The sequence below is a fragment of the Maniola jurtina genome, chromosome 7, assembly GCF_905333055.1.
Source record: "Maniola jurtina chromosome 7, ilManJurt1.1, whole genome shotgun sequence".
NCBI classification, from domain to species: Eukaryota; Metazoa; Arthropoda; class Insecta; order Lepidoptera; family Nymphalidae; genus Maniola; species Maniola jurtina.
In genome coordinates, this window is record NC_060035.1 from 12,350,903 (window position 1) to 12,364,951 (window position 14,049).

General features: G+C 39.5%; 2 protein-coding genes across 3 annotated transcripts; one reads left to right on the top strand and one right to left on the bottom strand.

Annotated features, from left to right (window-relative positions):
- Nucleotides 1-5,325: 5,325 nt before the first annotated feature.
- Nucleotides 5,326-11,398, top strand: LOC123866650 (tubulin alpha chain-like). 2 transcript variants are annotated; one of them, XM_045908329.1, is made up of 9 exons: nucleotides 5,326-5,498; nucleotides 6,091-6,316; nucleotides 6,840-7,012; nucleotides 7,410-7,538; nucleotides 8,004-8,174; nucleotides 8,710-8,850; nucleotides 9,430-9,645; nucleotides 10,086-10,249; nucleotides 10,447-11,398. In XM_045908329.1, exons 1-9 carry the CDS (start codon nucleotides 5,493-5,495, stop codon nucleotides 10,574-10,576), a joined length of 1,356 nt encoding a protein of 451 aa, XP_045764285.1. In that variant the 5' UTR covers nucleotides 5,326-5,492; the 3' UTR covers nucleotides 10,577-11,398. The 2 variants fall into 2 exon arrangements, with proteins under 2 accessions (XP_045764285.1, XP_045764286.1); XM_045908330.1 differs by lacking the exon at nucleotides 5,326-5,498 and adding an exon at nucleotides 5,593-5,708.
- An 861-nt stretch (nucleotides 11,399-12,259) lies between these two features.
- LOC123866660 (retinol dehydrogenase 11-like) lies at nucleotides 12,260-13,548 on the bottom strand. The gene has a single exon (XM_045908344.1). It carries the CDS (start codon nucleotides 13,506-13,508, stop codon nucleotides 12,525-12,527), a length of 984 nt encoding a protein of 327 aa, XP_045764300.1. The 5' UTR covers nucleotides 13,509-13,548; the 3' UTR covers nucleotides 12,260-12,524.
- Nucleotides 13,549-14,049: the final 501 nt, after the last annotated feature.

Below are 14,049 nucleotides of genomic sequence, written 5' to 3' on the forward strand. Positions count from 1 at the left end.
TGATCCGTAGCGTCATTGTGACGTACCATAAATCATATGAAGCTCAATAATTTCTGAGCAGTAATGTAGGTATGTACCGGAAAAACTCACTCGATTAATATACACCCTACTAGCTATCCAGCTCTCTCCGACTCCCCTCAAGATTTAATTACTGTCCTTTACAGTTAGCGGCCTGCGCTACTGTTTATTTTTATTATTTCTTTACTTTCATACCTATTTTATACACTTGCTAGCAATTTTGTAACATTTTAATTGTGTTAGAAACCAGAACTCTAAAAATCAACCTACTTCGAGATATTTTCGAAGATCCTACAATTTTCATATTATGAAGTTTATCAGATATGATCTATAATCTATATGAAACTAAGCAGTTTATATAATGGTATAAAATTATTTTTAATTGAACATTTGAAAAGAGCAACTGCCGAGTTTCTTGGTGGTTCTTCTCCGTAGAAATAACATCCGAACCTATCTACCTAAAAGCTTTTGACGATTCAAAAGCACTTGATAAAGTTAATTTGAATGAAAAATCTATTTCTATGTGGCAAAAAATAGCGCACACGGATACTTTTTTAATTTGTTACTAAGCTAAACTCGAACAAAAGTTCCAAAAGTTCAATTTTTCCGTGCCAAAAATCCCATGTGTGACACCAAAACGACAATGGCGGAGGTGTGGACAAAACGAAAAATCCCATTAGCCTCACGAGGCGGAATAATGAGCTCTTTTTACCGGCGCTAATCCGGATCAGATAACTGTAGCCCTCATGCGATGCCCGTTTGATATTCATGATCTATTCCCTTAGCTTCGGCGAGAATGAGGGGTAGGTTTTCGAAGATTTTGCAGTAAAATTGTAAAAATTTGCTCGCCCACTCTCGAAAATTGGTTCATTATGAACAAAACGTCCATATCGGCTCTTTACACGATCCGCACGCCAGCAATCCAACAGGACGGTAATACTGGTAACGAGCTTTTTAAAATGCACACCAAAATTAGGCGTTTTAAAGTAGGTACACAATTCATTATTAACCGACTTCAAAAAAGGAGAAGGTTCTCAATTCGTCGGAATATTTTATTTTTAATTTCTGAATCTCAAACTAATAAAAACAAACAAATATAGCACGTGCATGCGCAATTGAATCGGTACACGATAAAAAGTAAAATGGACGTTTCATAGGTTAATACAATTTTTAAGTTGTTTGGTAAAAATTAGTAAGTAGGTACCTACATTTATGTACCTATTAGTTCATCAAAAAAAAAGTTACATTTTACTTGGCATAGTGTGTTTATTGTATTGGCGTCACTCAGAAAAGCAGGTATTATTTTAATATTTTTATCGAATTATTGGAATGTCCTCTCCAAAACCAACACAAAAAAAACACAAGTTTAATGTGTAAGGTTATCCGAGAGTTTTAATCTAAACAAACTAATGCCAAAATAAATAATTTAATTAGAGCGTGATTGCTATCACAACATCTAATTATTCAGTTCACAATCCAAATACCGAAAATATGCGATATCGCTCCGAATCTCGGAAGGAGACTCAACTAAAACCTTCAAAACACCCGTATTTATGCAAGTTCAATCTTGTCGGCCTCCTAGCAACAGATTGTATGACATCGAATGAGCCAAATATCGATTTTATCAAACTACCTGCATTAGATAAATTAATAATTTTATATTATTTTTGACAACTCAAATCAATTTTTAAAAATAACCTTACAGTTCGGCCGTCCTGAATTTAACACGTCCTCGTGTTTCTAATCAATCTTGTCATGTCAGTCGTGGGCTTCCTTGCCCTAAGTCAGATCCAAATCATGGGCTATCCTGCCCTCCGTCAAATCATTAAAACCTACCCTTGAACTGCCGAACTCTCAGTTTTAATATCAAGTCAACAATAAATCCAAACGACTAACTTCTCATTCGATGTATACAAAATCTGAACCACTTATTGCAAATTACTTTCCACTTCACAAAAGACTAAATTCTTTAAAAAAAAACTAAAAATTTTAATCACCAAATCAAACTCAATAAAAATTTTAATCAAATGTGGGTTGTTTACAAAAAGATACCAAAGCGAAATTAAGACAACGTGAGACACATCCCGCTTCTGAATTATTGGCGTCACTCAGAAAAGCAGGTATTATTTTAATATTTTTATCGAATTATTGGAATGTCCTCTCCAAAACCAACACAAAAAAAAACACAAGTTTAATGTGTAAGGTTATCCGAGAGTTTTAATCTAAACAAACTAATGCCAAAATAAATAATTTAATTAGAGCGTGATTGCTATCACAACATCTAATTATTCAGTTCACAATCCAAATACCGAAAATATGCGATATCGCTCCGAATCTCGGAAGGAGACTCAACTAAAACCTTCAAAACACCCGTATTTATGCAAGTTCAATCTTGTCGGCCTCCTAGCAACAGATTGTATGACATCGAATGAGCCAAATATCGATTTTATCAAACTACCTGCATTAGATAAATTAATAATTTTATATTATTTTTGACAACTCAAATCAATTTTTAAAAATAACCTTACAATTGTTTCAAAAAACGCTCTCTACTTGTATAACTGCAATGTAAGTTTTTGAACTCATTTATTTATTGTTTTCTCGCAAATGGTAGATAATTAAGTACTTAGGTACTATTACAAAAATATTAAAAAGACAAAACATTTTTGTAGGGCAATTACCTAATTAAAAATTACATTTAGGTACACGTCATCTAGATTCTTCGACATTCTGGAGTCTAGAAACTTAGGAAAATTCATGTGTAGTATGTGTACAATCTGATTCTTAGTGAAAAGAAGTACTTATGAAATAATTTTAGTACAAGGACAAAGGTAAATCCCCCAGTAAGATGATATCTGGCGCATTAGTGATAATTGTAGAGATAACATCGCATCACGCGTATCTTTGATCTACCCTCACTTGTACTGAAAAGCTATTTGTCAAAAGCACAGCTTTGGCTCAGCTTAGTGAATAAAGAATTTTTTTACCCAAGAATATTGCAATTTTTTTTCTCTCCCAACTGCAGTTTGTTTATTATCATCATCTTCTTCAAACCCATTGCCGGCCCATTACTAAACACGAGTACTTTAGCAGAATGAGAAGAATTTAGGCTTTGGTCCACCACGCCAGCCAATTGATAGGCTCCATTCATCTTTGAGAGCATTATGGAAAACTATCAAACATGCAGATTTCCTCACAATGTTTTCCTCTTTAACTTAGTATAAGATGTGCTATGAAGATGCACCCTTTCCACGAGGTAGCTGTGCGAGGTGGCATGGGGATCGGGTTACACCACTCGCGCATCCGTAGCTCCCATTTGTAGCTCCCATCCGTAGCTCCCATCCGTAGCTCCCATCCGTAGCTCCCATCCGTAGCTCCCATCCGTAGCTCCCACCCGTAGCTCCCACCCGTAGCTCCCATCCGTAGCTCCCATCCGTAGCTCCCATCCGTAGCTCCCATCCGTAACTCCCATCCGTAGCTTCCATCCGTAGCTGCCATCCGTAGCTCCCATCCGTAGCTCCCATCCGTAGCTCCCATCCGTAGCTCCGATCCGTAGCTCCCATACGTAGCTCCCATCCTTAGCTCTCATTCATAGCACACATCTCACCATAGGTATAAAAAATGAGCGAACTTCGTTGAACCGGTTTCCACCAAAATGCTAAGCTATGTTGTGGCTATGTGGAGCACTAAAATGACTGTTGGATTATCCAATATCCAATGCAACGTAGCATAGCACATCTCTGGTGGAAAAGCAGCCTTACGACCCAACACAAGTTAACGGAAGTCAAATAATAAGCGTGCCAAATAAAATTGTCACGCTGTTCGTTTGTTTTGGCCGCAACAATGTCACGCAATTAAATATTCAAAGTGGCACGCCGAAGGGCGCGATGTAACTTTTGCATATCAATAGATGTTTACAAGGATTAACGACGGCAGCGGTTGTGCGTGACGAAACTACGTGTTAATAAAAGTATTAAAATTTTGAAAATATTGGCTCTGCTTATTGTTTGCTGAAGCATCATGCAGTCAATTTACTTTGGTAATTTGGGAGGATATCTGCTAAAAAGAGTTGCTGCTGAGTTTCTTGTTGGCTCTTCTATTTCTTTTCTCAGTAGAATCGGTTTTTCTAAACAGGCGAGAGTTTTTTGTTCGTTAGACTACTGGCTACGTAAAAATAACATAGACGTACTTATTTTGTTATGTAACTTCTATTTTAAATATTGAAGAGGACATAAGCTTATTTTGCTATACCCGTTGGAACAGACAAAACTATGGTGCAACATGCAGCATGCGATATACAGCGCCTGCCCCCCTACTGCTAAACATGCAGGAAAAGTCAGCCACCAAGCAATTTCTGCACTGCCTGAGGATGTTCCAGCGTCTCGGGGCAAAACGTGCGTCGAGGGTTTTTTGGGGGATTTGTGTGGTGCTGCGTGGTGGTGGTGGTGCGTATTGCTTGCTTGGTGCATTTTCCTGCATGTTTAGCAGTGGGAAGGCGAGCGGTGCATATCGCATGCTGCATGTTGCACCATAGAGATCTGTCTGTTTCAGGGGTTTCAGCGGATAATAGCAAATTAAGCTTTAAATCGATCCAAGATCTTTGGATAGAATTAATAACTTTTAGATAGTCCAAAGATACGATCTACGAAAGATCTTAAATTTTATGGTACATCAAGGGTGGCAAGTACGTCACAAGTAGGGTACGCCATGGGGGAGGACCCCATAGTTAGAACTATTACGACACAATGGAGTTTGACGGGTCCCTTTATGGGGTAAAAGGACCCCAAAGTTAGTAGTCGTTCGTAAGTTAATTTGCATTTTTCTGTTTATTCTTCTCTTTAGGGATGTCTGTATGTCTCGGCGGGCAATGAATTTTGGTAGCTCTGTTTAAATATTGAATCTATTGAGATATGTGATGGCTGCCGATCATTTCACGACAGTTCCAAATACTTTGAGAAGAATACATTATGAAGAACTCTCAGGGGTGCAAGTTTCCTCACAATATTTTTGCTCACCCATAAAGCAAGTGATACATATTTAATTGCTTAATTAAAGCGAACATAAATTCGAAAGTGCTAGTGAAAATCAAACTCGCGATCCACTAAATAGAAGGCTGACCCCTTAATTAATTAAACCACCATATACAATTTTTAAAATGAAAACGATAGCTTTTAGGATAGTTTTTATAATTGTTTAGATTCATACATACTTTTTACACACATAGATATATAGAATCTCCTTTATAAAACTGGCTGGCAAACCTCGGCTACTGGTTTACCTGTCAAATTTCAAATTCATAATGTAATTTTCAAAAGTGGAACAAAATCTAACAAAAGATCCGTACGGCCCTTCAGATGGGCGCTGATTCGCAAATTTTTTTTCAAAATTTCTGTTTACACCAAATTTTTGTAAAGCTGGTTTAGTTTACACGGTTTTTTATATTTATTTTTTCGCGCTCCAAATTTTTAGTATCTATGATGGTGAGTTTTTTCACAATTTTAGTACATAACATACCTATTTGTAGAAATTTTTCTTCTAAGGTTTTCCAAGGCATTAATGGTCAGTACTCATTAGTTATTAAACTGTGAACGAATAGGTATTTATTTAGTATCGGTTTTCTAGTAGATTACTAATTGTGAAAAGTACCTTGCAGAAAATTTGTGGTGTTAAAGACGTGAAAGAATGAAAAGATTTGATCATTATATTGTTAACTATAAGGTAGATAGCGGGCATCCATCATAATATCCACCTGACGAAATCTTTGAAAAAACTTGTTTGTACTTATAAATTAAACAGCGTGACAATGCAAAAATATATTATTTGACTTGGTCCGCGGGGATTCACGTTATTAAAAATCTTGTGGAAGCTCTTTAATTTTCCAGGACAAAAGTAACCTGTGTCACTCTCCAGGTCTTTAACTAAATCCATGCAAAAAATCAGATCAATCCGTTGCTCTGTTGCGGCTTGTTTGAAGGACAATCTGGTCTTGCGGCTGCACCCTGCCGTAGCTTAAGGCCTACTGGTTTTAAATCGCCTCGCGGATCTTTGGTCATGTTCTATTTTTACCCACAGAGGGAGTGCATCTCTGTGCACGTGGGCCAGGCAGGCGTTCAGATGGGGGTGGCATGCTGGCAGCTATATTGCCTGGAGCACGGCATACGGCCCGACGGGACGTTGCCGGCTTGCGAAACTGACCTTAACAGCTCCGATTCCTGCTTCAACACATTCTTCTCTGAGGCGGACCGGGGGAAGATGGTTCCGCGGGTCGTTATGGTGGATCTTGAGCCTACTGTTATTGGTAACGTCATACGTAAAGTTATAGTACCTAGGAATAATTAGCTATATTTTACACGCCTGAAAGCTGCTACCCTCCTCTTCTTTCTGAAGTCACTTGCATTAATGGTGAAGGAAAACATCGTGAGGAAATTTGCACACCTGAGAGTTTTCCATAATGTTCTTAAGGGTGTGCGAAGTCTGCCAACCCGCACTTGGCTAACGTGGTAGGTAGACTATGGCCAAACTCCTTTTCATTCTGAGAAGAGACCCGTGCTCTGTAGTGAGCCGACGATAGGTTGATCATGATTAAACAGTTTAACTAATGAAGCTAGGAACTGCTGTACACATCTATAAAGAAAGTAAATGGACAGGATCGACTATATTATGTAGTGCTATCCTTTTCTGCAGGGAAAATGATGAATGGGATAGCAACCCTATCATATATATTCAGACCTGTCTTTTTGTGTAGTCTACGAGATAATTAGCCACAGTGAATTAGAAACTATATATTGCCTTAATTTCTTATTGGGAGGTGTAATTTGTAGACGAAGTGCGTTCGGGTGATTACCGACAACTCTACCACCCGGAACAGCTGATCACGGGCAAAGAGGATGCAGCGAACAACTACGCGCGAGGACACTACTCCACCGGCCGGGAAATCCTGGAGCCGGTGATGGAGAGGATCCGGAAACTTGCAGATCAGTGCACTGGACTACAGGTTAGTATCACCATCATCCATACTTCCATACTAATATTTTAAATGGGAAAGTGTGTCTGTCTGTCTGCTACCTTTTTACGGTCCAACATTTGAACCAATTTTAATGAAATTTGGGTACAGATTTAGCTTACATCCTGCGGAAGGACATAGGCTACTTTTATCCTGGAGAATCAAAGAGTTCCCAGGGGTTTCTTAAAGGTCCATCCGTTTAACCGATTTATATGAAATTTGGTTCTGATGTAGCTTGCATACCGGAAATTGATATAGGCAACTTTTTATCCCGGAAAATCAGAGTTCCCACGGGATTTTTAATTAATTTAAATCATCATCTCTCATTCTGACACCCGTGCTCAGTAGTTGGCCGGTGTTGGGTTGATGATGATCATGATAATTGCAGGGCTTCTTCGTGTTTCACTCTTTCGGCGGAGGGACGGGCTCTGGCTTCACGTCGCTGCTGATGGAGAAGCTGTCGGAAGAATTTGGCAAAAAGAGCAAATTGGAATTCGCTATCTATCCTGCTCCTCAGGTGAAAAACTCTGCCTAACTCAAATTATTTTTTCTTTTTATTTTTGATTTTTAAAAGTACTTACCTATACCTACTTTTTTCTTTTTTTCTTTTCTATATTAATTTTTTACTCCCTTCTTCAACATCCTTCGGCGGTGTTCCTAATAGATTATAATATGGGGTTATTCAAAGAGTGGATCAACCTATTTTTGACAGGCCAAGGTGGTCTGTGACAGGCCACCAACGCATTGACGGTTCCTCTGGTGCTGGTTCATGGGTGACGGTAATCTCTCAATATCAGGTGACTCGCTTGCTCGTTTGATCGCGTTTTTTTTTTTAATTTAGCTTGTAACAACGGGGCGCGGATTTGGTTCAAGCTTAGGCATGAAGTGAGTTGCTGGCTTCGGTGCTTTATCCATTTCAAACAACAATCACTTCTTCTTTCTATCAAGTTCCCGTATTTAACCAGTGTATTGGTCTCCCCAGGTGTCCACAGCAGTGGTAGAACCCTACAATGCTGTACTAACTACTCACGCCACCATCGGCCACTCGGATTGTGCATTCATGGTGGACAATGAAGCTATCTACGACATCTGTCGGCGGCGACTGTCCATTGAGCGCCCGTCGTATGCCAACCTGAACAGACTTATATCACAAGTAAGACCAATTTCTATCAGTCACGCCAACATTAGTCACTCAGACTGCGGGTTTATTGTAAACAGTAAAGTTGAACTTAACCTGGCTTTAGAGATAATAATGTGTTCTTATCAAACAGTTACTCATTAACCTTTGAATATTTACTTCGACTATTGAATTAACGATTGTACTATTGTCAGGTAGGTATTGGTATTCACTAAACCCCGTTACCTTGTGTGTTGCTACGTTTAAAGCATTTTACCTCTACATAGTCGGAATTCCACGGGTTCATACGAGGCGATACGCTTCCTCGTTTCTAATAGGTACTGCTAGAATATGGAATGCCCTTCCCGCTTCCGTTTTCCCTGTTAATTATAATATCGTGACTTTCAAAAGAGTGAATTGGCACGTTCTAAACAAGACTGCTCCGTCTTAAGTTGCACCTGTATCATGATGTTATAAAAGCTGTCAAGCCCATGCCTATTAAGTTAAAAAAGCTTCCATCAGAATTGTCTACTCAAAACAATTTTTCTATCTAACATTCTTCCAATTTCAGGTGGTATCCTCAATAACGGCGTCGCTGAGGTTCGACGGAGCGTTGAATGTAGACCTCACAGAGTTCCAGACGAATCTGGTGCCTTATCCGAGGATACACTTCCCCCTGGCCGCCTACGCGCCCGTGGTTTCCGCAGACAAGGTATACACATCGGTAAATGAATGGTAACACCAGAACGGTGATACACGGGCAGTTTGGGCAGTCGCTGGGAGTTCAACTACAGACTATGGTTAAACCAGTCATGACTGCTTGAAGCTGTTCGTGTATGACCACTTTACCTTGAGACTAATAGCCACTGCGGCACGTCCCTAACTGCGAATTAGGTATGTAGCAGTATTAATAGCTATCACCCTTTGACTTAATGATTTCCTTTGTCAGAACCCGAGTTAGTAAAATATCTTCAGCAATCTTGATTTCTGATTGTAATTATTTTTTTATGAATTTTGGATGTGTCTTCTAGAGATCTCATACACCCTTTTTTCCTTTCAGAAAAACTAGTCTTGAAAGATTTTAGGGTCAGTAGCAAAAGAAATCAGAATTTGTTCTATTTTATATTAACCTTACCATATCCTGCTATGTATTTTCTGCGACCAGTGGTATGGAACAGTGATGACGCCACCAAGTGGCACTTTCTGCTTGACTTCCTCTTTTATTTAATACTGTGAAGTTTAATACGTAGATGTTCTGAATAATTCACAAGACTATAACCAACTCCCACAGGCATACCACGAAGGAATGTCGGTATCGGAAATTACTGCGGAACTGTTCGAGCCTCAGAACCAGATGGTGAAGTGTGACCCTCGTGATGGCAAGTACATGGCGTGCTGCCTGCTGTACCGCGGCGACGTGGTGCCCAAGGACGTCAACGCAGCCATCGCCGCCATGAAGGGCCGCGCAGGCATCCGCTTTGTGGACTGGTGTCCTACTGGGTTCAAGGTGAGAGTGAGTGCGACATTTGAGCATGTTCCCCTAAACATCCAATGTACAATAACCAGGTATAGTATAGAAAACTAGACTACCAAACATTAAAATAGCAAACTTTCGCTGAGAATCGAGACCTAGAATCTTTCAGCATTCAACATAAAAGAGCTGAAGCGATGGTAACACTTTTCTATTCACACGCAGTGGGTATAAAAAGAAAATTAAAAAACCGTCGTTGATTATCTTGAGCAGAATATTGTGAAATGGAATTTTGCTGGATTCTTATTAATATGGACATGCCCATGAAAAGTTTTATGCATCGATCATGAAAATGTTTAATGCCCGATAGTGAATTGTTCGATACTACATATAGCTTGAAGACTCTGGCATCTCTATTTATCTTTGCGATATAGATAATCCACCATTCGACATCATGACGTGTTATTTGTCCATAGGTGGGTATCAACTACCAGCCACCGTCGGTGGTGGCGGGTGGCGACCTGGCGCAAGTGAAGCGCGCTGCGTCCATGCTGAGCAACACCACCGCCATCGCCGAAGCCTGGGGCAAGCTTGACCACAAGTTCGACCTCATGTACTCCAAGCGAGCCTTCGTGCACTGGTCAGTCTGTTGTAAATATTTCCTCCCAACTAATTTTCAGAAACGAGATCCGTAGAATTAGAGTAACTGGCATAGCTCAGCGGGTTACGAAGCTGAACTGGCAACAGCCAGCATACTGAATTAATCCTATTTAAAAAAAGATACAATGGTATTAGTAAAACCTTGCTTGGTTTCAAAAATGTTTCAATTGTCCACAGGTATGTTGGCGAAGGTATGGAGGAAGGTGAGTTCACGGAGGCTCGAGAAGACCTCGCAGCCCTCGAGAGGGACTACGACGAAGTGGCCATAGAGACGCCAGACCTGGTGCCAGGTGACGACGAGCTATGACGTCACTACACCACCATCCACTTGCCATATGGGACACGTCGCATGGTGTATGCTGATTGTGAAAGAATCTGTGTATAGCGGTGACGTCTTCACGAGCAGTTAAAACGCGTCAGAATTTCATAAGCAACTAAAATGAGAGTGACATAATACCAATCGATGATGAGATCGCGATCAAGGGTCAACTCCTCAACAAAAAAGGCCTGTTTAGTGCTCATTATCTCAGTCCATTCAATCTATTGAAGTATATTCGTTATCAGTGTTGCTATAGTGTGAGAAGCGAGGTGGCTGTGGAGCGTTGCGACCGAAGCGGACGCCCAAAACCGCGGCCGCATGTTTATAATGTTAATTATTGCAGATTTGCGAAATTTTTTAAAGGTTCGAAAATGTCCGCTGAGGTTGGACGATGCTCGACTTGCCAACGAGAGACAAAACCCTTTCGATGACGAAACTTAAGCACGAGTAGAACGCAATTTTGATGACAATACTCTATCAACTTGATTCGCGATTTGGTGATTCACCTTGAAATTTTTGAATTTCACCCGCATTTGTAATATAAATACTTTGCGCGTTCTTCGCTCAGTTATATTTTACTCTTCATTCGAAATTGAGTTTATTGCGTGATTATGTTTCGAGTTATCCGAAGAACATGATCTCTTGAGATGCAGCCTCCCTCTATAAAATATTGTTACATTTTGCGTTGTATCACGTATGGCGATGAATTATTTAAGTGTAATTGTATTGTCCACGTCTGTGTTGTTAAAAATGTTTAAAAAGTTTTGCAGTGTTTCCTTGTCTTGTTAAATAAATTTATACAGATCTTCATTTTGGTTTTCATTGTTTCATTTCATTTCATTTTATTTATTGTTAGTATAGGTATAGTTCGCGGCAGGTCGACTGACAATCGTGGTATGAAGTGGGGGGATGCCCCGCACACCCGCACTCGCCCTTTCCCGCACGGGGTTAGCGCGGGGGTTGTGCGAATGTGCGGGACATCCGCACCCGATTGCCATGTCAACCTGTCGCGTACTATACCTACAACCGCTACTTCAGTAACAAGTGTAAATTAAAAATTTATAACACCCCCGACAAGTGAAGGTTATACAGTAACTAGAAAAGACCGAAAAGACCTGATAACTTTCAAACGGCTGAACTGATTTTCTTGGACTATTCCGCGCCTACGATCCAAAGTATCTGAGTTTTCCAAAACATCATTTTCAAATAAATAATTATGTATTTAGGCAACGTCCATCTTGACAGCTTGACATTTGTCAATTGACACAATATTATGAACCTAACGGTTATCTAACCTTCTTTTCTACAAGAAAACTAGAAAAGAGCTGATAACTCTTAAACGGCTGAACCAATTTTTTTGGATTATAGCTAAGAACACTCTCGATCAAGCCACCTTTCAAACAAAAAAAAGTAAATTAAAATCGGTTCATTCGTTTAAGCGCTACGATGCCACAGACAGATACACAGATACACAGATACACAGACACACAGATACACAGATACACACGTCAAACTTATAACACCCCTCTTTTTGGGTCGGGGGTTAAAAATGAATAAACTTTAAAGTAAACATGGTAGATTTCAAAATAATTTTATTTATAACATAACGAAAATGTTAACTAATTAATTTACTTACTTCAGATAATAAATAATTTAAATCTGTGTTTGACCCGACCTATAGACAGCAGAGCAGAATCCGTCCCGAACGGGGAGACCCGTAATTATCACATCGTTATACATATTAAGGTCTCTCGCACTTGACTGCACGAGATACATAAGTCACCAGAGGCATTAAAGCACATCACATGATACAGTAGCATCGGGCGCGATATAGTATTTTTCAATACGCCCGATGCTTCTTAACACAAAGACAGCACTTCTATTAAATTAATCAGAAGTATGCATCAGACATACCGTCTACCAAATCTACCTCTGTCTAAACTTCAAATAGTTCTTCTCTTTCTAGTTTTACAAGTTTTATGGATTCATCCCATAATTTTTGCGCCAAGTCTTCATCATAAGTCATCACTGCAGCTTTGGACAATTTACAGTTGTAAAACGTCTCTCCACTCACTGCTCCAACGTCGTCATCTAACGCCACATGAATAGCAGTCTGAGCCCCGACCAGAGGACTCTTAAAACCAGAAATCCGCAATACTTGAATCAGTAAGTAATACATAAATTTAAGAAATCTGTTTTCAAACTTAACAATAAACGTGGCTACGTATCCTGGATCTGCATTATTGACCACTACATTGGACCTTTTTAACTTTTTGGTTAACTCCCGAGTGAATAGTGTCAAGCAAAGTTTACTATTTGCATAAATTTGGAATGACGAACAGTATTTTATATCACCCATCTTTCTAAAATCAATTTTCCCTTTAAAATGTGCTTGGGATGTCACATTTACAATCCGAGAAGGTTCCGAGATTCGTCCAGTCTTTTTTAAAAGAGGTATCAGCAATAGTGTTAGCAGGAAAGGCCCAAAATAGTTAATTTGCATTACAGAGTTCAATCCGTCATCTGTAATAAACTCGTCGGCCATATAAACTCCTGCATTGTTTACTAATATATGTAATTTTTCTTCACTTTCAATTATTTCACCTGCAAATTTTCTTACAGACTGGATTGAAGATAAATCAAGTAGTTTAAATATGGCTTCTTTGTTTGCTAATTTCTTTATATATTCACACCCTTCTAAACCTTCTTTCTCGAATGGACAAGCGATTATCACTCGAGCACCTCGCTTTGCAAAATCCGTTGCAATCTCTAACCCCATACCTGCTGTACCTCCAGTGACTATGACTGTATTTCCATCCAGTCTTTTGGTTGATTTACATAACATCTCAATGGTGGAGGTAGATCTCGCGTACACTGACAAAACTATTAATGTGAATATTAATAAGTAAATGTAGGACATAACAATTTCTAATAGAACTCACAGAATGTTTGGTGTTTGAACTTTGAACATCGTCTGGTGTAGGTACGATGACAATATTTTAATCAATTTTATCAACAAAAATAGCAATTGACCTTGGCAACTGTGTGGTACAAGTTATAAGCCAGCGACTTCTAATGCACGAGGTGGCATTTTAACAGAGATGCGGAAGGAGCGATGGCGCAGTAGAGGATATGGTGGAATGCTATAAATGTAATAAAATTATTACCGCTACAATACAGAGTTCTTCGATCTGGGTACTCGGTAGCCATACCATAATCGCCGGTTCACTACAGAGCACGGGTCTCCTCTCAGAGTGAGAGGAGTTTTGGCCATAGTTCACCACGCTGGTCAAGTGCGGATTGGCAGACTCCTCACACCTTTGAGAACATTGTGGAAACCTCTCAGGCATGTAGGTTTTACATAAACTTTTACAAGTTGTTGCTAGTAGGCCGAATTTGGCTGTTTTTGTTTTTGTAACATTTCCACTGTTTACCCATATTTGCAACAAAGGAACTCGAAT

What these genes read in the sequence shown, in the direction of transcription:
- LOC123866650 (XM_045908329.1), top strand. An exon ending in ATCAGTGCACTGGACTACAG is followed by an intron (nt 7,013 to 7,409) that starts GTTAGTATCACC and finishes TGATAATTGCAG; the next exon opens with GGCTTCTTCGTGTTTCACTC. An exon ending in CCGTGGTTTCCGCAGACAAG is followed by an intron (nt 8,851 to 9,429) that starts GTATACACATCG and finishes CAACTCCCACAG; the next exon opens with GCATACCACGAAGGAATGTC.
- LOC123866660 (XM_045908344.1), bottom strand. Translation starts at nt 13,508, where the DNA reads ATGTCCTACATTTACTTATTAATATTCACATTAATAGTTTTGTCAGTG.